Source organism: Corvus cornix, chromosome 10, assembly GCF_000738735.6.
Source record: "Corvus cornix cornix isolate S_Up_H32 chromosome 10, ASM73873v5, whole genome shotgun sequence".
Lineage (NCBI taxonomy): Eukaryota > Metazoa > Chordata > Aves > Passeriformes > Corvidae > Corvus > Corvus cornix.
In genome coordinates this window covers 16,720,967-16,746,871 of record NC_046340.1, presented here as the reverse complement: position 1 = coordinate 16,746,871, position 25,905 = coordinate 16,720,967, and the positions used below count along the sequence as shown (strand labels likewise).

The following is a 25,905-nucleotide window of genomic DNA, read 5'->3' as shown; positions in this document are numbered from 1 at the left end:
AATCCTGAGGGGTCTCATACTGGATCGGCCAGCTGCCTCTCCTAATAGTGAAACTGCCCAATTTTTTTCATCTTGACTTCAGAAGCTATACTATTGAACATGTTTTCCAATTCAGATCTTCAAAAATGTAATTAGTGATTTTTTTAAACCATGCATATCCAAGAAGGTAAAAAGATATTCCTAACTGTTCTGATTCTGTCTCAACAGGGGAAAAAAAACAAACAAGAAAATCCCCTAAAATCACAAAGGAAGAAGGAAGCACAATTAAGCAGCATTTGTACCTTGATAGTTTTAACCAGGTTAGCAGTGCTGTTTGCCACTTCCTTGGCAGACTGCACAAAGTGTCTCTTGGCAACAGGATTTGCTGTTTTTGACGAAGCAATGCGACAAGCGTTGCACAGAGCAGATGTGTGTTTGGCCACGATCGTGGCAGCTGATAGGACCTGCAAAAACCAGCACAGAACAGGCACAATGTCAGAGGGGCAGGACAGTAACCACACTGCAGCTCTGCAACGTCAGTGCCCAAAGCCAGGCAGCAGAGTCAAACCACAATGCCTTTGACTGGACAGAAACAAAGCAAAGTCCCGTGTCCTAAGAGGGATGGTCTCCCCGCAATCCTCTGCAATCACCTGCGATGGGCTGCTCGCTGGGTCGACCAGGTTCTGGCACGCCATCTGGATCGCTTGGTTGGCACGGGCAAATTGAATTGGGTCAACGAGGCCCTGCTGACCAGCCTGGCTGTTTGGATCTGAGATACCCACCAGGTAAGCAGCCTAGAAATGGAGAAAAGAAGAAAGCAATCCGAAGAAATCATGCTAAATCTGTCTTGAATCTCTGGTAAGCTGGCCATATGTCATAGCACATGGTGGTCAGAGATTATTCAAAAATCATACTGTGAAATACAATTACCATTTGTTTTTAGCAGTACATCTCCAGAATCCACTGAAACCAAGAAAACATACCCTTACACTTGAGAAATTTAATTGAAACAAAACTGCCCATTGTTTAGACAGCTGCTATCCCTGAAAACATGACTTGTCACTTGCACAGCCAGTGGAGAGAGCTTTAATGGTCACACATACTGGCAAATTATTTACTGTATTAGCCATGGTTGGAGGTAGTGGGGGTTTTTTGTCAAGACTAGGAAAGCAATCCAGCAAAGGTACTTCTGCTGAGTGCAGGTCCCATCAGGCCTGTAGCTGCTGGTCTCACTGCAGCTCAAGGCGTCTGATGGCCAACCTTACCTCCTCACTCAGTTGTAAGTTTCATGCTTCTCAACAATGACAACTTGTCTAAACTGTCACAAGCATATATGAAAATTCCTTATATACATTACAGATACAATTATCTGTCGCCTCCATATGCCAGCAAGGCGACTCAGAGTTCAATGTGGAGGGGATTTAGTCCATATGAAGGCATTACATATTTGGGGAAACCAAAAAGAAGAGGTTTCCAGATGCAGAGCATGAACCCCCACAGCCAAATCATTCACCAAGGTGACTGTTTCAGTTCTCTATAGTTCACTCAGTTATCAGATCAATGAAACCACAGAGATCAGACCCTAATTTGTTGTAGCAACTTCAGAATTTTGGTTATTCCAAAAGTATTTGAACAGCTGAAACAGGTTTCTTCTTAGTTCAAATGTCTGAAATTTGTAGTGCTCCTTAAGAACTTTTACAAACTAGAATTTGATTCATTAATTTTAACAGTGGCTGCTTTTTTGTGCATTTCTCTATGATATAATAGTTCTGAGCTTGAGCTGCAAACATGAATTCCATATGCTGCAGCTTTGCTTTATCCTCAGCAAAGCTTCCATCTTGATGTCATTTCCCTTCCTTAGAAAATACACATGGTGTTGCACTCTGCTCCTCGTACAGTGTGCACAACTTCTGTGGATCTACACAGAACTCACTGTGTAGTACAAAGTCATCATTTGCTTGACCACAGGGAAGTGAACTTCAGATTTACAAACCCACAACACGAGCTTGATAAAAAATAAAAACATAATTGCTTTACAGCCTGCAGTAACTTACCTGAGCTGCTGCCTCTGTGAGGCCACAAAGAGCCTTGGATGCAACTCCAACACATTCTCCAAAGACTAAAAGATCCCCGGTTTTCGCATTCTGGGAAATGCCCGCCATTGATTCTCCAAGAACCTCAGAAATTAAAAAACAAAGTTATCTTCCAAGTATGCATCCCTGCCACTTAGAGGCAGGTGACTGCTGGCCTGAAACCAATTTTGGCCCACAAACCTCCTGGACTTGGCTTCCAGAAATTTTAGACTTCACTGAAGTGGGCACATGTGGTGTGAGGGATCAGGCATGCACACCAACGCTGGACTGACAGGGAACATAAGCACTACTACAGCTCAAATCACTACAAGGGTACAGAATTAACCCTCATTAATTTTGCTGCCATCTATACACCATCACAGCTAACCTGGCACTCAGCGCATTCCACAGACTGCAGAACATGACATGACAACCAGTCCTGCAGATGCTGTTGACACATCCGGGATCATCTTTGTCCCCAAACTCACTGAGGCTCGGTTTAAACGAAACTGCACCTAGACTTCTGGAACCATCTTAGTGTCAAAATGCACATGAATTCCCACAGTATGTCCCACTGAATTCAGTTCACTTGGCTTTAATTCAAAATGAGCTCTGACTGTGGTAGAGCATTAGATGCAAGATCACATACACCCATTAGGTACTCTCTTTTTCTTTCAGAGAAGGAGGAATATGAGACAATTCCAACACATCAAATAGTAAGGACACCAAAAGCCAGCTTCAAAGGAAGCTGTGCAGTATAGTTTGATTCAAAATAACTGAAGAGGTTTCCCACAGGTTTTCTGACGTGCTGGGGTGTCTGGACTGCTCAGACATTTGGCAAAGCTGTTCTGCACAGAACGATACAATGGGATTTCACTGCCAAGCCTCCCATTGGGATGTTCTAACATAACTGCAGTCAAAATACAGCACCTCAAAGTATGACATGCTGTCTAGTGCACAGGAGAGGAAGGGAGAGAGGAGAAGCTTTAAGAGTATTGTGCACCAGTCACTTAATTCAAAATTTCTTACTGAGGCAATACACCTTCTAAGTGACCAAAACTTGAAATTATCTGTAAGAGACCTATCTCAGGCAGAGTTTATCAAGGAATGCAGCAGACATTTTAGCTATAAACACTGACTGAACCTCAACACTCAATATGCACGTGGAAACTTCTGAAAATCCAAACACACTTTATAATTGGCACACAGGTGGGACAAATAAATTACCTTTGAGTTTTCCATTACGCCCTCAATACAATCAAAATATGAAAGATCGCTCACAGGTTCATTTGGGTTATCCAGCATTCCCTTAACTGTCTGAAATAATGAAAGAAACTGATTATTAATAGAGTCTGAAATACTGAGCTGAAAAGAATACCATCACATCTATCCTGCTTATTCCAATGTAATCTTACACCTTTGTCTCCAGCAAGCAGCCAAAGCTGCACATTCCCTGAGGGTGTACCATGCAGGAAACCCCACCCGACAGGAACTGTGGGAACTCCATGTTTGTCCACCAACAATCTGTTGAAGTCCAGGCTACTATGGTTTACCTCGTGTTTTGTGATGAGTGATATATGGTCAGAGATGCTCAGCTAACATGAGGCAATCTGTCAGGTGTCAACAGTGTAACACATGTTTTCAGTACTATTTTAAATTTCATAAACAAATTTAAAAGAGTTATAAGAAAAACAGCTGCCATTTGTTGAGCACTGTCTGGAAACACAAAAGGTTACCAAACTGAGTACGCATCCACCACCTGCCTGCCTCTTACACTGTCAACAGACTCCCCCAGCCTAGGAAAACTTTCTGTCAGAAAACTACATATAGTTGGGTTTAATTTCTTTTTCTGAGGTGATTCTGAGTCTTGGAAATAACAATGTGACAATCAGTCAAATATTCATTGAGAAGAATGAATGCAACTAGATAACAAAACTTGTAAAAAGCTGTAAAATGCAGGAGGCTAATTCCTTTATACATAAAAATATCTGTAGCACATTTTTTTCAAGTTTGGAGGAACACTATTTTACTGCCAAATATCATGCAGAAAAGACTTTTAATCCTTCCGATGAAAGTGAAATCAATTAAGTAGAGAAAGATACCGGCAGCTGTATCTGACATTTGCCTTCCACCTAAAGGAAGCACTTCTCCAGGCATGATTTTAGACACTTGGACTTTTCTTGTAACACAACTTCGAACATTAAGATACACCTACAGTATTTTTAACAGCTCAGCTATTGCTTTGTAAAAGTCTAACTTAAAGCCTTACAGCAATTAAAAAAGAGAAAAAGGTGATGTGAAGACATGGTGTCTAGAAAGCAATTTCCAGTTGCCTCTTCTGTCTGTCAGTTCTCACAGACATTGCATCAACTCTTCATGTTGTGCTCTATTAAATAATAACTTGAAAAGCAAACGAGGTTCCTACAGCACTTACACTTCTTCGGAGACAGAAGCCCTCAGAATACAAGGAACACAATGGCAAAACACAAGCCAGCACAAACTTCCCACTAACATACATTTGCAAATATTGCAACACCCGTGTTACTCTTTTCAGCTGCAATTTTGGGCAAGTTTAGCTGCCTCACTGAAGGTTAGAAAATGAGGTCCTCTATAAAAACAGTCTTCCAGAGTCTCCAGAGAAGACCACAGAGAATACTGACAGTCTATCAAATCCATGCTGAGACACACTCTTTCTACAGAAACAATGATTTTTAGTAGTTAAGAAGCCCTGGAAAGACTAGGGATAGTGCATGATGAGTTGGGGAAATGAAAGGAAGAGGCAAAAGTTTTAATCATTGTAAAGAGAAATTAAGACTTCTAAAATTTCATAGGTTCTTCCAGTCACTTTGATTTGAGTCTCCAGTCTGATGCCAGGACTGTGTGCTTTTGCTTTGGTTTCCCCTTTTCCAGAAATTAACCTAGTTCCACATACCCAGGCTTTTCTTGCTAACTCTCCTTCTCTGGGAAGTTCAAGGTGCTACAGATCTTCCTTCAGCCCTTTGCTGGCCCTGGTCATAATCCATGCCAGCACGTGCAATTCTGTGCTATTGGCACAGAACCCTCTGCAAGGCTATTCTGCCCTACATTTCTCCTCTAAGCTCTCAGTTTTCTGTGGCTCATTAGCTGGAAATTCTCACCTTTCACATACCTGCTGTTTCATAGATCTCTCCCCATTAGTCTTTCAGGAAGTCCTGGGAAATAGCACTTCATTCCCCCTGCTTGCTCCTTTACATTACAGCCTGATTTCCTGGTTTCTATTTCTATTCTTTGGACTGGCTGCTGCTCCCTCTGACCAAGGAGGGAACACTTAAGAAGCTAAGAACTCAGAAGGACAAAGTAGCTCCTAGGGGAACTCCCTACAACATTTTGGGATGATAACCATGGACTCGCATATTAAGAAAACTCACAATATCCTGGAATTTATTGCAATGACCTTTGTATCCTTTTGATACTAAGGGCTAGAAATAAAAAAACTTAATGGTATTTTATGCTCTCAACACAGGCCAGTCACCCCTTGATATTTTGACCTTGACAGTAAACAACAAACATCTCGTTTAAGTGAAAAGATGTTATTTCCTACTACTGAAAGTGGCCCTGTCTGTGGTCAGTAGCATCTTGGAATTAGGTCTTTCAACTGACCCATTATTTAGCCAGCCAAACATTTCACACAGGATCAAGAACATACCTTGCACAAGCCTGTATTGACACACACATCACAGTTTGATAGGGAAGGCAGAAACAAGGCATTAAAAAAGAAAGGTCAAGGTAAAAGATGGCAAACACCACCCTAAAGTGGGATGTCAGTAACAACATCCTGCAAGTGGAAAAACCAAGATATTGCAGCGCCCTCCACCACACTGGTGGTAGTAGAAATGTCCATCTTGTCCTGATTCTTCCTTAAGTCACAGTAAGTATGAATAATAGGGACTAAACTGTACCTTTGGAGGGCAGAAAAGCGGAGACAGGGACAGGGTAGCAAATTTAATTCTGGCCAAAACGACAAGATTTTCATGGGTTCCATGCTCACCTTGTACGCAATTAAAACCCCTGCCGCAGACGTCAAGTGAGAAGACAGTGACAGGAGCTATTCAGACAAAGAATACAAAGGAAACAAACATTTGGGGTCCACTTTCAATTATAAGAACTTTTGAAATATAGTAATACCTCCAGTTCTCTGAGTGCATTATCACATTCCTTCTGCCCGGGAGCTTGCTGGGTGCACAGTGTGATGAGCTGGTTTATACTCTCAGTCACAGCTCTAGGGAGAGTAGGAGGAAAAAAGGTGGATTTTATAGTTGAACTATTCCTCTTAGTAAAACTTTTGTCATTAACTGTACACTGCATAAAGATACAAAACTCGGATCTACTACATGGCTGAGCCCAGCAGCCAAACTGGTGGTACCTCTGGGAAAACACTGGTGACAAAGGACAGAACACCATCTGGCAGCAGGCCAAGGCCAGCACATTACAGTGGCACAGCGATAGAGTGTAGCTGCTGAAAGGTATTTCAGCACTTCTCCAGGTCTGACATTAACTAAATCATTTCTCAACTACCACCCCAAAAGCCCTGAAGGATAAAGAAACAAGTGACTGATATGGAAAACAATGCTTGAATTTAAAGTAAATTTTATCTACCCTTCTCTAGCAAAGTCCTGTATCTTGTCTGACATAGATAATACACACACACAATCCTGCTATATACTTCCTTAGTTGGTTACCAAATCATTTTTTTTCTCTGTAGCTAATAACTGATATTCTCCCATAGGTTTATATCCACAGAGAACAAGTTATGCAAAGGCATCATGTTCCTATAGGAGTTCACAGCTCTGGACATACAACAGTCACTATCTGTCTTTCTGATAGATGCTCTGATAATAGGCAAAATTCATGATAACTACATTCATTTTAGACTCATGACTAACAACCCAGGAACGTGGCATCTAGAAGAAGAGAAAATCAGTGAAATTGGAGTGCATGGAGAATATGCTTTCCTCTGGCCTTGGAAACTGAATGGCATTTGCATCACTTTCCCTTTCAGAAAACAGGCACTCAATAACATATCAATAACATGATTACCAGGATGGAGGGTATCCTACTGTTACAAAAGCAAACAGGATGTGCTTATTACATGCATTATGTTCATGTTAAATTCCAGGGTAAAAAGAATGGAAACTAGTAGACATACTTGTTTAACTGAGACTCCTACCCTTTTCAGCAGCTTTGTTGTCCTTGTGGAGGACCTGGTGTTCCACCTGCTGAACATCAGTGATTTCTATGCATCAGAAAAATATGATTGTGTACAGACATAGGAATAAATGACAAAAATTGAAAGTTCTGTTCATTCCCAGAGAAACCTCACACAAAAATATCTTGTCTGCTGTTGATTGTAATGTGAGACTCAATTCTCTGACTCAGGGAATATCAGCAGTTGAAGAGAGAGAACTATCAGCTTTGTAGAGAATGCCACATGGTCTCATGAATATCATTATTACACACCAGGTACCTCTACCAGGAATCCATCCAGTGTACAAACATTACTCTGAAAACCATTTGGACACAGTAGAACCAACAAGGTGGCTCCTCAAACACCAATCCCAGAGTGGGAAGGGCGTGCTAGGACTCTAAAGGCCACATCTATTTTCATCAAATACAACACACAAATACTTGGACCCTGCAAGGAACTCAGCCAGTGTTGCAGTCCTGTCAGAGGTGGTCAAGAAAAATGCCTCCACAAGGAAGACAAAGCTACTGAAAAAGCTGAAGCGTCTATCACAGCTGGAGGAAAGGAGGAAGAAAGCAAAACAAAACCAACACAACCCAAGACTAATCACAATACCATAGATGGTGAGAGAAAAATGAGAAGAGCTATCTCATAATAAGAGAGCTGTGTCTCTTTTTTCATTTTCGTGAGAAGAGAGAAAATAAAAATGTTTGACCCTAATCTATCATAGCAGGGAAAGAACAGAGACCTGGCAAGCTTGTCACAAGCCAGCCCAGAGGATCTGAGAAGGGAAATACAACGTCTCCTTAGCACCTTAAACACAAGCTGAGAGCTGATGCAGTATTCACTTCACACGGGTATGTGGTGTCTGTGTAAGGTCTCACACACGCACACACAGAACAGCTAAAGGCTCGACCTGGCTCACCTCCCTTTTTCTATTACATGCTTCCATAGAGGGAATACCAGCCTGGAAGGAAGTTAAAACTACCTGGATTTCACTGGGGACTCTAAATTCCTCTACACTCCAATCAGGAATGCTCCAAGCCTAAAGCAGAAATCTGTAGCAGTTTGATGCTGCGGCAATAACAAGTCATGCCACTCCTTCACTCTCAAGCAGCCTGTCTTTCATTACCCACAATTTTCATAGATGCTATTTTTTTTCCAGGGAGACATAGAAATAGATGTAATTTTTTTTTTTACGAAACATGACAAAGTAAAGTAGCGTAGATTCTTAAGGAAGCCCTTTAGTGAGGGAGTGGATTTATAATCCTTAAAGTAAGGGTATGCTCCACTGAAGAAATGTAGCATCTAAATCCTTTCAAGCATTCCTGATCATACACATATGCACACTGTTAGTGATAGGTAGCTACAATACGATTTTCAAACACATTCTATATAAAAATATTATTCAATTCCTTTTCTTTCAGGGATTGAGAGGCTTGTTGCCTTGTCAGAACACAGATGGTGAGAAAACAGTAGGTAAAATACATTGGTTCCTTTCAAAAACAGGCCAAGTCTTCAAATGCTGGTTCCTATTTCCACCAAGGGTAACAAGTTATACCAGTTGAGGAACTACTCCAACATAAGCAACTTTCCTCTGGCCTACTTCCATTTAAATAGAACTACAGGTTCCAACCACTCAGTTCACTATCAACAGCAGAAAAATACATAAGCACAATATAAATATCACAGAGAAAAGCAAATATCACAGGAAAACAAAAAGCAATCAACACATCCTTACCTTGCTGCTGCTGCTAAGAGGTTCTTGGCATTAGGAGCTCCAGGATCAACAGACAGAGACTTGGCAGCCAGTAACAGCTTGCTGGAAGCCATAGAGATGCTCTTGAGGTTACCTATGACTTGAATCTGGTCCTCTTTAGTCTGGAAAGCCACAGCAGCATAACATTAAGTACAAAATTTACAATAAAGAGAGTGTGCTAAAACCACATATGGAAACCCAGTTTGCTTATCCACCTGAAACCACTGACATACGTGAGCCCAGAGAAGGATGGCCCAAGCCTCTGTTCACCCAGACAGGTGCCTCTAGCTTCACGTACATAACAGAAAAAGACCCTTACAACAAATAGCTTGGCTTCTAACAATGGTAGTATTCACAAGTGAGCAATGGAGAAACTTTACTACTTATTGAACAATGCTTTTGTTGTCAAGACTCTTATGTGTCTCTGCCTGGCACAACTGCTTCACATTATTCTGTCAGTGTATGCTCTCTGTATTCTGGCATCCTTTGTGCAGCCCACAGGCTCTCTAGCATCTAACTGGGATTGCTCACACAAAAATATCCTCCAGAAAGTCATCTTTTCCATGAAAATAAGTTTCTATAAGCCTACTTTGGTCAGTATTTTGACTGGGATGTTCTATTACTTATTTTAAGCCATTTCTTGAAAAGGGAAACCTGCATTTAAATACACTTACAGAAGAGTATTGCATTTTCACAGCAAATAGCTGTGACTAGACTCTTCTGTGAATGAAGAGTAGAAGGGAACCCATTTTTTCTAAGTCTGTTCACAGTTTTATGTAAAAAGGTTGCATATTGTTCAGCTGATATGAATAACTTTTACTCTGTATTTACTACATTCTACTTCCTCCCTTCCCCTACATTTTGCTAGTCACCCAAAATACCTGGTATTGCTTCTGTTCAGGCCAAACAACTACACACAGAGGGCCTTCTCTATTGAAGGATCAGCCATTAATAACTAAGATGGTTACCATCCCCTGTGTCAGGAGGATAAGCAAATTCACAAGGGCCGCAAGATCATCAGCAGCTGGATTCTCATTTCAAGAAGCCATTTACAGTATCATTTCTACCTCTACCTTCACTGAATTCCCTCAAACAAAACATTCTAAAAGTCAATGTGGTCCACAGCTAAAGAGACAGTCAGGTATCTCACTGCTTCTCACCTTCAGACTCAGCTGTATATGGAGCCTAACTCACTTCACACATCTGGAACCTGAATGATGAAGTTGTGATGGACAACAACCACCAGCCACTGTCAGATCTCTCTACTCAGGTCTATCTACAAAGCATCTGCTCTAGAGAGACACTTCATAAATGACTTCAAAGGACTGACACATGCAGGACCTTCTTGCCATTCTCCTTTGGCAATCATTTCTTAGGTTTGCAGGATCCTCCTATGAACCAGGGCAAAACCATCTGCAGATTCTTTTTTCTGCAATTCCTCCCATCTCTTCTGATACACAATTCCTTTTTATATACTGACATTTGTTATGCTAAAACATTGCCAAATGATCAATTACTGTAGCTCAGCACAACTGTACCCAGTAGATAAACTGAAGGTGGTATCTCCAACTTGTAATGAGTTCCCAGACTACCAGGAATAAGCTTGGTCACATGTAACAACATTCCTGATTGTTAGAGTTCATCAGAGTAGAACTCTGCCACATTTTAAATCACTGAACACAAGTCCAAGTGCTTGCTGTCACATCCAAGGATGGCATTTTAGGCAGCCCTCTTCAAGTGCTTGCTCCACTCTGTAGCAGGTCCACAGCCCCACAGAGCGATATCAAAGCATCTTTTCCTCCATCCACTTCAAGTATTTCAAAAGTAGCAAAGAAAGGTGCTAAATTTTGAACAGCATTCACCTAAATTATGCTCCATGGTAGTTCTACTGCAATAGAAGCAACCCTTTCCACAAGCTCAGAGGTTCAGCACATCTCTGTATCTTCAGATATGCAGCTCAAATTAGTTACCAAACTACACAGGGGAGTACAAAGTCATATTTCTGACTGGACAAGTAACAAATACCAAAATCCTGTGGAAGATGCAAATGCTGAGTTCTCTTCATTCCAGATAACCAGTTCCAGATGACTGCCTCACAACCAACACCTCCTGGCATATCGGGATAGGCTCACACCAGCATGCTGTACTGCACCCTACTGCTACATAAACAATGTACTGCACTGCCAGAGGTTATAGCCAAGATTATCCCTCAATTAGCATGATCAAGAACTTACTTGTGCTTGGCCAGCCATTTCAATACCAGCATCAAGAAATTCATCGAAGTCATCACTGAATTTCCCAGAGGCTGCAGCCAGTTCCCCACTTTGGCCCCGTGTAGCATGGACAACTTCTCCAGCTGACTGATTCAGGTCTGCTGCTGCCTGGTTCAGTTCACTCTGAGCTTCTTGAAATGACTTTGAACTTGGAGGTAGCTGTAAGAGGCAAAGTTCAGTATTTTATTGTCTGTCACATCACACCAGCCTTTCATGACTGGAGAGTTCAACACACGTTGAGAACACTAAATGCAAGAGAGTAGTGAGCTGGAACTATGGGACAGCTGTCAACCACTAATCTGTCCAGTAACGAGTCCTGCTGCTTCTTTCAAGGGACAGACAAGTCTGTAAGCTTTTCAAGGGACACAAGTTATTGGCAGCTCTTCAGAATTACTCTAAACTCCCTCTGGTAACACAGCTTGGCAAAAAACCCCTGGTTTTATCAAAAGGCATTGCACAAACATATCAAAACACCATTCCTCCTTCATTCACAGACAGCAAGGTTACTGGTGGATGCAGGAGAAAAAAGGCTGTTCAAACAATGTAACCTTCTGGCAAAATACCAGTGCAAAAAGATGGATGCAGTTAAACAAAGTAACAATTCTACTCTTTGCACAAAACGACCAAACATTTTTTGACAGATCACAATGCTCCTTCAAGTGAACTGATCACTTCTAGGTGGGAGATGAACTATAATTTTCTAATTTTTATATTCTTCAGAATGTTAAGTCATAGTTGCCATTTTCAAAACCAAAAACTTAATACCAAGCTATGACAATAATTCTAATATTGCCTTCACAAGTCATAGACACATTTCACCTTGCCCATAAAACTAGAAAAACAGTGTTTCAGTCTAAGTAGCAGCTGCCTAAAGGTGCTTAAACTTAAACATGGCTTACATTAAGTACACTTAAGTATACTTAGGGCACATTTATTAAATAATGATTTGACACATGGGGAACCCAGATCTGCTGTTCAGTTTTCTGAAATTTACTTCCATGTTAAAAGCCATCTTACTGAATCAACAAGAAGCTTCTTGCTGGATTCCCCGATACTCTTCAAGGCCACATCCACATCCTTTTGTCCAGGCAGACAATTCACACAGTTATTCAAGGAGTGAGACACTGCTTTTGCCACCTACAACACACAAGTGAACACATTCACACAGAGAGGCTTAAATGCTCATTAATAGGAGGCACAGCCTCTACTCCACAGCCAGCAATTCCCACATTCTGACCCTTACAGGGCCATTTTTGAGGCTTGCAACTTCCCCGGTTTGCTGCCCTGCAGTCTTTTTTTAGTCTCATCCATTTGACAGTATAGTGTTGGCAGGGCAGCCCCACAACTGCTCCTGGCACCTGGGATAAAGGCTGCAGGTAAGGGAATGCCCCTGAAGTTATCTATATACTAATCACAGAAATTTGTTGCATGCCACTTCGTAAAAAGTTCCGATTAAGACAAAGGTATCTTCATAAGAAATTATTTACAATGCAGGCCAATTCTAGAACTTTTCAAACCAGTAAAAAAAGAACCTGCCACTTTTTAAAGTATTCAGATGCAGTGGTGCCACATATGAATAAAATATGCACTCACTTTTTGAATATAACATGGATATAGATATTTTATTTAAAAATTATGAGTTTAATGGCTGTCTCACATTTGCAATCAAGCAGTCTCCTCACATATGTTGTGGGTAAAAGCAGAGAGCTGCATCTTTGTATATTTTTCTAAGAGATGACTAAAATACCATACTTTATACCATCTGCATTGTTTAGCATAGGCATGATGTTACTGTCTGAGGGCTGTTGAAAGGAATAGAAAGCTGACATGCCTTGCAGCCTTATTTTCTGTCATTCTCGCTCCTTATTTAATGCTGATTTGGAATAAATTCACCAGGTGTTTGACAACTCATGCAGCTGCTCAAGTCCCAGCTTACCTGGGCTAATCTCTGCTGACTGTCTGCATCCCCTGGGGCAGCCAGGGCCTGCTTGGCCTCCTGAATCAGCATGGCAGAGCCTTCCATGACATCCCTGGCTGAATCCAGCATCGCGTGTGCTGCCACAGGATCAGTGGTAGACGCTGCAACCCCTCGTGCTGCCTGAGCCAAAGTCTTCAAGGCCTGAGCAGTTTCTCTGGCAGCAACTCCTATGGTAAGATTTCACCAAGGATTCTATTAGTACCCTTAAAGACAATCTTTGTATTTTATGACATGATCTTGCAGGTAATGATCCTATTGCAAAATAACACTGCAAATTCAATTTAAAAGAAAATCTTCAAACAGAAACACATTTGAAATACACAGTACCATTTGCTTAGAGAAATGCCTGTAGTGAAGCCATAAAGTAAATGTTATAGCCCAAAGACCATTCTGGGCACAGCTCTCTACACCACTGACTACATCTCAGTGAAACACTGAAAAAGAAAAGCTAAAACCTGTAGATGAGGAAAAGCTCATACTCCAAGCTATGGGGGAAGTGATTGTCTGCAAGAATGGTGTACAGGAGTCAAGAGCCATAGCACAATAGTTTAATTTCAAGCAATCAAAGAAGAGTTTATTAGGAATGATACAACTTGGTATAACCTAACATCACTGTGAGTAAAAATAAATAAAAATAACTGAATGAAGTCACAGAAAGGATGCAATAAAATTAGTTTCTGTGGTCTGTCTGGCCAATGTTAAAGGACATCCATCAGCTCCAGTGCTAAGGTGTAAGTCTACATGAATAATGGCCTCCTCCTTCTATCTAGGCAATTATTGAAAAGGAACTCATTGCTTTGTAAGGTTTCCTACAACCTGATGATAAGAGAGCTACTAGATTTAGCTATTCATTATCAGCTGCAAGTATCGGTACTCCCTTACCTGACACCCAGTGCCTACTTCTGCATAACTATGTGATAGAAACATGAGCCATCTCGATGCAATTCCATCTGCTTCAAATGAAAGCAACTGTAAGTTCTAGAGCCCAGATGCAATTATAACCAATGAAGTGGTAATTGCCATAACGCCTTTTATCAGTAATATTAGAAAAAAATCTTATGGGAGCATTTGCAACAACAGCTTTCATTTCTATCAGAAATAAGGACACAGAACATTTAAACATCTACAAGTAAACTGTTGTCCCTCCTGCAGAGCGTTTTTCTTATTAAGGTGGTTTTTTGTTGCTAAAAGTACAGGTCCAAAAATAAACAGTAGAATCTGTGTGCCCAGGTTCCCTGCTGGCTTTACCTGAAACTATGCAAATGTGCTCAATGAATCAGCCAGAGCAGCTGCATTGTACATGTGACCTGGTAACACCTAGGAAGAGACGCAGTTCTGAACGTCACCAAGCTGCCCCACTATGTTTGCTTCAAATTGCCCCACTATGTCGCTTCAAAACATATCCAAGGCACTCCTTTAAACTTTCTGTAAGGACATAGCAGCATTTCCAGTGGCACTGACCTTTAAAGTGTAACATATTTTAGTTCTGCTCTTCACAGAGTTTCAGTGGCACATATTTACAAAAACAACATGTCCCAATCTATTCTGATTAAAGACAGAGCAGATTGCATCACGGTTCTTTACGAAGTACGAGTCACACTCACAGTCCTTAGTAGCTTACCACGATTCACTGTCAGCACTAAAAAAAAATGGAGTAATTCCTTGATTTAAGTAGTCTGTGATAAGAAAACCTTTCATCAAGTATTTGATGGAAAGAAGAGGTTTCACAGAGCCATTCTGAATAAACCAGTACCTGTGTAGTGCTCGTTGCCCTGAGCAGCACAAGTTAACAGCTGGGCCATTGAAGAACCGACTGCTTTGGATGTGCTTCCCAGGTCCTGAGTGCATTTCTCAAGCTGCAAAAAATTGCAAAGGACAAAATACTTAGTTTAAGGTCAACGAAAACACTTCTTTTTAAACAGTACTACAAAATTCCTCATTCCACAAAAACCTAAACTTTCACCTCAGCTACTGAATACACACACAGTTTCTCTGAAACCTGACTAGCATGTTTTCCCTATTCAGGATGAAGTAAATTAACATATTAGGTAGTGTGAACAAAAATATTTTATAATTAGCAATGGAAGTAAATACCTTCATCTAAGAAGGGCTTCTTTTTTTTCCCCAAATAAACCATTTCACTTTTTAAGCCTACTAGAACTGGCTGTCCTGAGTTCTCATCATTGTCACAATTGAAAAGAAATTCTTTTTACAAGACTGAAACATTTCTGGTACCAAACTGTAATTTGTACACTAGAGGAGGCGGCCCTACAGTTCCATGAATAACTCTACTACAGAACATACTTCTGGCGTAGAAGTAACATATACTCTTTTTAAGTGAATCAATGTAAACTCTTATCAGCATCATCATTATCCAAAGCCTCATGACTTGTTTTGCCTCTAATATTTAAGTTTTTTAACAGCTAACTTTGTTTGTTTGTTTTTAAATGAAGAACATCCTTCCTCAATTACAGTTTCTCCTGGGAGAGGTTTTAACTGTCCATCCACAGCTGCCATCTTTGCATCTTGAAGTTCATTTTTGAGTGTCTGGACTGTATTCAAAGCAGAATCGATTTCCATTGGGCCACAAGCTTCATGAGCCTATTCAGAAATCAGATCAGTACCACTGTTAGCAGCTGTAAGCAACTTTCAGAAACAGTAAATGCTTCAGATCTGATCTCCCCCTCCCAAATTATTTCTCTTCCTACTTCAGAGGCAATTGTGAGCCCTCTAAATGTTATACATCATGGATTCCAAACTCCTGCATTTCAGTCTATGAAGAGAATAACACTCTGCTAAGAGGCACCAGGGGAGTAAGGTGCACTTGGCTTGCGTACATGTCCCCTCACAGCAGGCAGCTCAGGGACTGAGAAGGTAACTGCTACACTCTGGATTTCCCTTTTCACCAGTGGCCCCATTGTGCATCGTGACCAAAGCCATGCTGACCCCCTGATGTGGCAGCCCACATTCATCAGTACGAGATGGAACTTCCAGCACGAGCTCAGGAGCAGCCACCTCAATGCTACAATCCTGGTTTCAGGCCTCAGTGTACACACACGCAAAAAAGACGAGACTTTCCACTCGTATTTTTTTTTAAGCCCCACATGGTTTAGAAATCTCTGTGTGAAACACAGAGAGCCTCTGCTTCCCTGAATTCTAGAGATGATGATTCCAGTTCACAATTACAACAGTGAGCACAGCAATGCAGTAGCTGGGTTCTCACGGCTTTGGTGGGGCACGAGATGTGCTCCCTTTTCCCTGCTCTCCCTCAAATGTAACAGCAGCTCAGAGTCTTGATGTGCTGCTCTGTATACTCTCCTCACATCTGTCTCGTGTGGAAAGGGTAGCACAAGCTTTTCAGTTTTCTTGTCCCTTCTCCCTCCCCTTTCTATCATGATACAGAGGCCACCTGGGAGTCTGAGCAAAGAGTGCACAAAACACAGCAGTGAGAGGTGAACACTGCCTGAGCATGAGCTGTTCCCTCAGGGGAGATGCAAAGCCCTCTTGTTTTAGCTGATTAAAACCAGTATTTACCTACCTTCTGGGAGGCAGTTCGTAGCTCAGCTAAGCTGGTAGCAAGATTCTTTGCACACTGACTGAGCTGCATTGCTGCTGCTTGATCAGTTACTGTGGGGACAGCAGCTTTAGCAGATGCCACCATTTTACTTCCAGGCTGTTCAAGGAACAACAGTGAACACAATTGGTTTTACCAGCTCATTTTTTTTAAAGAAGGCTTAGGAGTCAATAAACAAACTGCTTTCTCCATTCACACACTCATGAGGTTTCTAGATTTTTCTTTAATGACCAGCACAATCCTGCTCCTTAAGCTGGAGTACCCAGTCATAATTCTGTCCCCTTTCCGTGTCCTCTGCAGCAGGACTCATCTGTGCTTTACTGGGACAATGACTACTCCATTGGTTCCAATGTCTGTCTGAGGCCATTAAGTAGTCATGTAGACTACTTAAAATTATTGAAATGTGAAATTTTGCCAGTCAGCATACATGTGATAGAATCAGGTCCAGGTGGCAGAGATGGCAAATTTCTCTTTATTTTTCTAAATATTAATCTCTACCAAAATTCTATGAAATTGAAACTGTAGTTCAAGCAATGCCTCTACAGAGAGATTACTGCTAATACAATTAAAAGCCTTTGCTGATTCTCATCATGACCATTGTACACACATACAGCCATAGGGGAGATGGATCAATCATGTGAATGACTCCAGAGGGAATCATAGAGCAAATACTTAAACAGAATGAGAACATGGTTTGTGATCCCTCTGCCTAGACAGGACCGTAAAAACCTGCTAACAGAAATCACATTTAAGGCAAGACTAACTGATGCCAAGTAATGACCCTGCCATTACACAGAGAATTGGTTTCTGGTGTTGTTTCTTGCAACATTAACAATAAGCCAATAATTTTGTTATCAATGCTCAATATTCTATCTTTCTATTTCAAGATGTTTTAGAAAAAGCACAGAGTCAAATTTTGTGTTTTGGCCAAACCGTCAATCCCGATCCATTATGCAGGCTAATATCTACAAAACCAGGCTAATATTCCCTTTTATTTCTGACGAATTCTGAAACTTGTTGCTCCAACACTAAGTGTACCTTGCCTAAAATGGTTACAACAGCCTCTCACATACTCAGACCTCTACCTAGAAAGATGCTAAATTCTCTTCAGCTTGTTCTTTAAACTCTTTCCCAGAAGGCAAGTGCTATGGCAATGAATGTTGGTTCTCCATAAACATTCGTTTTTTCTTGTTACTTTTAACCTCAATGTCAGCAGTTGTCACTCTCCACAGATACAATGTATTTCAGCCACCTAACCTGAGGAACTAAGTTCTCCTATCTATGGCTCATAGTCAGCAATGAACTTCTTGACATGGTTTTTAACAGTTTACTGGCTATTTATCACAAATGAAAACATACAGCACTAAAAAAATGCTTTTTGCATCTACTGCAATAATTGGTTCACTTCACCTGAAGGAAATTCTGGCTGGAATTTATTAAAGCAAGCTGGGCACTGAGGTCTTCTGCCTGAGCTTGACTTCCTCTTACACCCTGCACCAGCTGAGGAATGTGGTCTGCAACATTCTAAAATGGACAAAGGGAAAATATTTTAGTAAATAAATAAAAACTCAAAATCCTCTGAAAATAAAACAAACAGGCTTCCCACTCCCTTTAAAGACAACTGCAGTATTCCTAAGTGAAATACTCTTGTGCTGTCACAGAATTCATTTAGGATTCCATGGAACCAAATTAATATACAATAGGACTTCTAAAGTGATGTTCTCCTTAAGAAATCTTTATTCAATCTACTTATTAGTTAAAGGCTCCTACAAGACAAACCAAGATTTTTATGCAGAATTCTGTACATCAAGTACTCTGAATTATTTCCTTTGCATGTTCAAATGCCAGTAGTGGAGGGGATAGATTTTTTTCAAGAGAAGTTCCCACTTTCAGGAAAACATTGCATTTTACACACAAGCACCTCAGCCTACTTTTCCTTGGCCTTCAGCAACTTCGTAGCATGGCTGGAGCATGTGCAAGCGTATATTGCTAAAACTTTACTCCTGGACTGTCCTCATTGTCCATCCATTGCACAATAACACTTCAGCAGTGCAATACTAAACTACCACCACCACCAAAATGTAAAAAAGTAAATACCAAATCCTCTCCGCTATTTAATAAATGAGCATCAAGACAAAATTAGAATGAAGAGTAAACAACAGTTATCACGTTGCCCTTTCTTAAAGTTCATATTGAAACAGAAACTCTCTACAACACAATTCTGAGGTATACTTGAGCTATCTTAGTTATTTCCTACATTTCTTAGGATTGCACCATGACAAGAAGTAATTGCAGAATGTTAATGCTGTTTTTAACAATATCATCTTTAATGGTTTTGTTCTTTTTCCCCACAGAACTGCCCTTTGATGCAGAACAAAATCTTTCTGCATTCTATTGTCTTTTGCAAATACAGCTTAAACATAAAAGGGAACAGCTTCTCATCAGACTCTGAATTCTAGCTTGGAACTATAAAAATGTGCTTGACTTCAGGCATACCTTGAAATCTTTGATCTTACAGCTTTAACCTAAAGCTAGGAATCATGGTAATCCCACTGTAAGGTCTGTAATTTATGTTTTTATAGTGACATTTAAGGTCCCAGTTGCTTGGAGGCAGAACATCAGAATAGCAAATCAGTTGTTAGTTATATAACCCATTATATAACTGATATGTTAAATAAGAATTTCACTCCATTATAGTATAAATCGCTATTGCTACTCCATCCTTCATTATGGAAAATCCAAAGGTTACCTTTATGCCACAACAGACCTCAGCTCCATTTCACTGCATATATAATGCAACAGCCCATTTTGATAACCATAAAGCTACTCCCCTGCTGAAGATCACACTCATACAGCGAATGCATGGCCAAGGCTTAGAACCACAGTCAGGGAATCACAAATTCCTGAGCAATGGGACCCCTCTGTACAGTGCTTCTAGCACAGCTTTGCATATGTTCCATCACTGGCTGATCTGTACCAAAACTTGCAGTAAAAGTACTTCAGGCAAACTGGTTGTTACTCAACAGATCCACACCCGCCAAGCCTTTTTCTAAAGCGTGTGCAGGGGTATTTGTAGCAGCCAAGGGTTACATGGCACTACCAGTAGCTCAGCTTTGCAAAGCTCTACAAACAGCAGGGCACGGATAATACAGTAAACGAGGATTCTCCAGAACCCACGCACATGAACATGGGGGGGGTTGGGGGGTTTTCTAAAGCTTGTTTTGAGGTTGCAACAGTATTAGAGGAGATGATCATCATCAGTACCACATAAAGCAGAGAGTTCAAGAGTTGTCATGGATTGTGCTGTGTTTACCTTGCAGCTCTGCACAAGTTGCTGGTGGGCTGCTGTGTTCTTATTGGAAACAGCTGCATTCTGAGAAGCTGCAATAGTCTGAGTAGCAGCAGCTGCAGCTTGTTTAGCTGCAATCTTTTGAGAAAAAGAAAGTTAAATCAGTGATAAAACTGCGTAATTCAGAGGATGAAACACACACTTATAGGTAACTTTGACAGTAACAACATCAACAAATGAATACATTTTATCCCTTAATTTGATTTGCCTTAAGGAAATTGCACTTCTCTCAAGGTGAAAATTATTTGAACATAGTTACCCATCTCCTATTTGCCAGTGAAGAAGAAGACAGAATTAGAAGCATTCTGTGCTCCTACTCTTTCATAGCTTATGATTCAACAGGAGGAAAAGAAGTCAACTACAAACAGCAGAACTGGTCTAAACAATTATCTCCTTATAAAGGCCAGAGAAAACAGGCAAAGTACCCGTAGTGCTTCACACAGCCACGTTGACACCTCTGACCCAGGACTCAAGGGAGCCAATTTCTGCTGAGATTGCTCTACAGCAAAAGCAAAGATCCTAAAATGACCCAGAGGTACAAAATACTGGTATTCCTGAGTCTAAAAGCTTTGTGAAGACCTTCTTCAAATATCTATTATTATCAACATCTCCCTACTACAAAATTAAAAATTCAACAGTTTATGCAAGGTACTTCAACATGCTGTACAACACTAACTGGCCCACTAAACAGAAGCAAGCATGAAGTTTATTACACATTTTACTCCTTCGTAAGGCAGTATATGTTATAACAGCAAAACAAAATACTCTTTGACTAAAACTCCCTTGCATGCAGTTAGAAAATTACAGGCATCAGTCTTTATTTCCTAAAGTACTCCTGATTTTCAGTGCTAGACAGATACAGGAACTTAATGTATTTCTGGAACATGGTCACCTTATTGCACTTGAATCACACTAATGTAAAAATCACAGCTGTAAACTAGGAATTACTAAAAAGTTTCTTTTTTTAATCTGTCTTTTCTTAATTTTAGTTGAGAATGTGAATATCAAACTTTGCCAGCAAGACAAACTTCCATGATATTTTATCCTTGCTGCACAGTAAATTGCCTTTCTCCATCTTGGCTGGGCCACCAGATCGGAAGTAAAAAGATACATCCATTTCTGCTTCTTGACTCTGGGTAATTTCCCAGTTTAATTGGATATGCTGTGATTCAACTAACTTTGTGCAGGAATTCATATGGAACTCTATATCCTAGTAAAGTCACCAAGAGATACTGTGTGTAAATGGCACACCATAGAGATAAATTAACACAGCAGTGAAGCAGTTTCAGCTCAGCTGTTTAATTTTAGGACTAAGCCACCATCAAACACCTTCTGAGTCAAAGCCTTACACCCCTTTACCACATCTGTGACACAAGATGCTCAGTTTTCTGAGGACTATGTTATGATATACTGGCATCTCTAATTCTAAGCCTTGCACTCTGGAACTGAGCTTACAGCGCTATCATTCTTTGCTTAGCACTTTCACTGAAATATGCATTTCTTCTTTCTTGAAATTATCTACAGATACTAATTATCAAAAGGGAGCAAGCTGAAAATACAACACTGATTTCCAACCTCTAATCTGTTGACAATTTTCTTCTTGATGGCATTCTGTGCAGCGGCATTTGTAGCAACCCGCAGTCCCTCTGCTGCTTCTCTCAGACGCTGCTGTTGATCCTCATTTTCAGGATTGGCTGCAGCTCCCTGCACAAAATTTCCAAGCAAAAACTGTAAGTCTGAGTAAAAATTATTGGAGAAAATGTGGATGAACATCAAGGCTTAAGTTCAAACAGTGTCTGGTACATCAGCATTCATTTTCCTTAAATTATCATAAGGAAAGTTAGAAGAACACTGAAATATTACAAAACCTCAAAGCAGAAAATCTATTTCTAGTGGAAGGCTGTTACTGCCTATGTCTGGTACTTAGAAGAAGAAAGCTGAACATTTGCTTCATATACCACTCCAGGTGCTTGGGAAAAAAGCCTTTTTAAACTGCCTCCCCTATGATCTGAAATAATGTACTTGTATGAATAAAGGTTTTTGAAAAAAACCCAGTTTTTAAAATTTCCAATTCAATATGTCCTTCAGTAATTGCAGTCCAAAACTTGAGTTTAACGCAGTAGGTTTTCTCTATTTGAAGTCTGAGAAAGTACCGGAAAGTCAAGGATAGGCAGGCAGGCATGCAGGCCTTCTAGAGTCCCAGCAGAATGGCTGGCACTGCTGGTGTAAAAACCATTTCAGCACAGGATCTGGGAAACAATTCAAAGGACATACTCCTCCCTAGCAGATTGACATAGGTTTACAGCACAGAAAGGAAAGAAAACCTGAGATATTTGCCTCTCTTGTGAGAACGAGGAGGGAGGGATGCAGAGGGGAACAATACAGGCAAGATTCCCCAGGCTTAGACAGAGGGGAGTTGCTTTGTAGTGACTCCACTAAGAGATTGCTGTGGTTCTGTTGTTCCATTTGCATTGGCACAAGACCCTGCACCACGGCTCAGGGCTGGTGGTAACTGCCCTACATGGCTTGAGTCATGACCACCATGCACACAGGAAAGCAAAAGCAGTGCACAAAGATCTTTTAAAACCAAAAAAATCCAGGCAGCTGATAAATTGGTTTTTGGAATGTACCTAGGGTAAATCATGAAATGCCACACTTCCGCAGGATAAGAGAAACTATCTCTACTATCAGCCAGATCCTATTTATAAATCCCACATACCATCTCTTCTTTGTGTACAGCCTTACAATTTTAAGCTGACAGTTCATTTTCCTGGTACCTTTGCAGCTTCAACCATGCGGGCTGTGGAATCTGCCAGGAGCTTTGCAGCAGCGAGAAGCTTCTTGGAGTTCTCCATGTCGATCTCTGCTTCGGCATCGGATCTCATGGCATTGACAAGATCAGAGGTGGCCTGAGCCAGCACCCTGGCCTGCCGCACCATCTCACCTGGGGAGCACAACTGCATTTTTACCTTCTTCTCTCTGAATTTCAGTCTTGGTTTCAAAATTCAGCATCGTTTCACAAGGCAAAAATGAAGTTACATTTGCTGAAGTATTTTTCTACTTGAAAATGATACACACATAGTTCATATAACTTGAAAGTTTCATAAACAAATCTTGGATCACAATATAAATGACAGAAACCACTACAGTGGAGATTAAGAAAAAAATGTAGCATTTGCAATCTAGATAGTAAGACAAAAACACACGATCAGTATTTTTAGCTAGTTCTGAATATACAGTTCAAGGAAACTCCTGTCCCAGCAAAGACTAATAATTTTGCTTTCAAATCTCAGCCAAGATTTCACTCCTTCAATAAAAATAACCCATCTTTCTCCTGTGTTTTTGGGGAGTTATCTTTTGTCCAATATAAACTGAGAACTTTGTCAGAAGACACTTAGCACCATTAAGATGGTTTTGACCAAAACCATTTGTTTCTTGTTCTAGAAGCTGCACTTTTTAGAAACATCTCAGAAAAAAAGCAGAAGTAAGCTTAAAAACCTACAACAAAATCTATGCATAAGGAAGTCAATCACTGTGAAGTATTCGCCCAGGTGCCTGTCTTCATATTTGGAGATGAGAAATTGCTATACAATTCTGTGAAGTGAAGCAGTGGCAGAAAACAGACAAAATATTATAGTGTTCCTTTAGCATGGTATTGATTGTTTTCACAGAACATTTACTCTATCTAGCACACAGCTATGTGCATGCTGCTGATTTATATTATGGGCTGGATCACTACCCATCATGACAGCACTAGCCTAGAAGGAGAGCACACGTCAGAGAAGGATTTTTATTTCCTTGACTTGAAAAGTGGTGCACGTTTGAATTGTGGCAAGCTACTGCTCCTCAGAGGAACTTACCAGCATCTCCCATGGAGCTGAAGATGCTCTCAGTGACACACATGATGGTGTCTGTGGCCTGGTCATAGCGTCCGATGGGCTCCCCTCTGCTGGCGAACTGGCGCACGTGCTGCAGGAGGTCGTTGAGGGCCTGGCTGACAATGCTGGCAGCCGCACTGACCTGCTTCAGTAGCTCACCGTCATCTGTGGCAGCCTGGCAGGCCCGCACACAGTTCTCCACAGAACGGTCCACCAGCTTCCCTGCCTCAATCAGCTGTTCTTGACATACTGGGGAGCTGATGGTGGGACTCACCACCTGCATGGAAAGAGCACCCAGAGCATTCAGAAAAGGCTTATTTAACAGAGTCTGTTCCCAAGGCCACTGGGAACGCACAGCAGCACTCACTGGACACGATGCTCTGCCCCTTCACAAACACCACTGCCTCACCTTGGCACAAGCCACAAGCTGGGAAGTAGAGAGGGCACACTGGGTAGCAGCAGCAATGACCCTGTTCTGCAGGACCGTGTCCTCAGCCACCTGTGCTACGTTCTTGGCCTTTAGCACCAACATGGCAGCAGCGTTGGCAACAGCTTTGGCCAAACTCATCAGAACATCCTGGTAAAGAAACGGGAAAACTCAGTCTGTGACCTTGAAACACACTCAGGCATTAATTCCAGCAATCACTAAGTCCAAACAATTTCTTCCCATTTCTCCACTTCAAATCCCACCCATATATTTCAATTTTTTAGTAGGATGGAGTCTTCCTAACGCCTGTACTGTTAAAATGACCTGGTTTTCCAGTAAAAACAAAAAACTTCCAATACACTTACTTATAATTTCAACTTCACAGCAGGCAGAAAACCTTGCATTTCAAAAATTAAACTCACTACTTTTTGTTTTGCTTTTAGATATGATAAACCATCCCTTTCCTTACCCACCTTCTCCAACACTCCATAACACAGACAAGAATTCTTAGATTATTTCTCTTAGCCAAGAGCTGTAATACATACTCAGCTAGGAATACAAATGAGAACTCTGATGAAGCTTCCACAGATTTACTGATGGATGAAGTGCTAAAAACGGCTTTTAAGTTTTATTAGCAGACACCTTGCACAAAGTGCACTCCAGAGGTCTATCTGCTGCTGAAAAGTACCTTCCCGTGGTTCTGGTACAAACCTGTCCCTGCCATTCAGTGAAAAAATCCAGTCATGTTTTTTACAGAGCATATAAGTAGTCTAAGAGCATTTAGTGGTCTTAAACTGCTAATAGCAAACACTGTTAAATCATAAAGCATTATAATTTTATAATTGACACTACTATTCATCTTAAAAAGATTTTGTCTGCAATACAATGGTTTTCTTCTACTCAGTTTACCAAAAGATTTTATTAACTTCTGGTTTACATGTATACATACAGGCACAGCAAACACTTACATAAAACCCACTGTATTTAATGAGAAGAAATACAGTGCACAAAGGTCTCCATGAAGCATGAGAGCATCTGTATGATGCACAGAATGAAGTAGGGGTTCCTATGAAATCAGCACTCTGTGACTGTGTAATTAAAAACAACTTCAAAATGGATTCACCTCAATCAGTACAGAGAAACTCCAGCATTTTCTAACCACACTTTGGGAAGCCTGGTTTTATGCAGGGACCTCCTCATTATAAAACTGCACAGTTCTGACAGTTGACAAGCAACCCCCTCATTACCTGGAACCTTTCATCTGTTTCATTCTCTCCAATTTGTCTCAGTAGCTCCCCGCTTGCTTGTCCAATGCTTCCAGCTGCAGTCAAAACCGTCTGGCGAGGCTGGGAAGACGTAACAGTGAAATGCATTAATTCAAAGAAAATGAGCTTT

The 25,905-nt window shown here is 40.9% G+C and overlaps 1 protein-coding gene across 1 annotated transcript in view; it reads right to left on the bottom strand.

Annotated features, from left to right (window-relative positions):
- Nucleotides 1-25,905, bottom strand: part of TLN2 (talin 2) — a 146,636-nt gene that overhangs the window by 40,325 nt on the left and 80,406 nt on the right. The window contains 19 exon segments of the mRNA XM_039558008.1: nucleotides 282-443; nucleotides 630-773; nucleotides 2,034-2,156; nucleotides 3,279-3,368; nucleotides 6,216-6,309; nucleotides 9,014-9,153; nucleotides 11,266-11,463; nucleotides 12,322-12,441; nucleotides 13,241-13,449; nucleotides 15,036-15,138; nucleotides 15,755-15,883; nucleotides 16,821-16,955; nucleotides 18,267-18,380; nucleotides 20,170-20,283; nucleotides 21,781-21,909; nucleotides 22,983-23,149; nucleotides 24,066-24,360; nucleotides 24,493-24,660; nucleotides 25,758-25,856. Coding sequence (XP_039413942.1) covers nucleotides 282-443; nucleotides 630-773; nucleotides 2,034-2,156; nucleotides 3,279-3,368; nucleotides 6,216-6,309; nucleotides 9,014-9,153; nucleotides 11,266-11,463; nucleotides 12,322-12,441; nucleotides 13,241-13,449; nucleotides 15,036-15,138; nucleotides 15,755-15,883; nucleotides 16,821-16,955; nucleotides 18,267-18,380; nucleotides 20,170-20,283; nucleotides 21,781-21,909; nucleotides 22,983-23,149; nucleotides 24,066-24,360; nucleotides 24,493-24,660; nucleotides 25,758-25,856 — 2,733 coding nt within the window.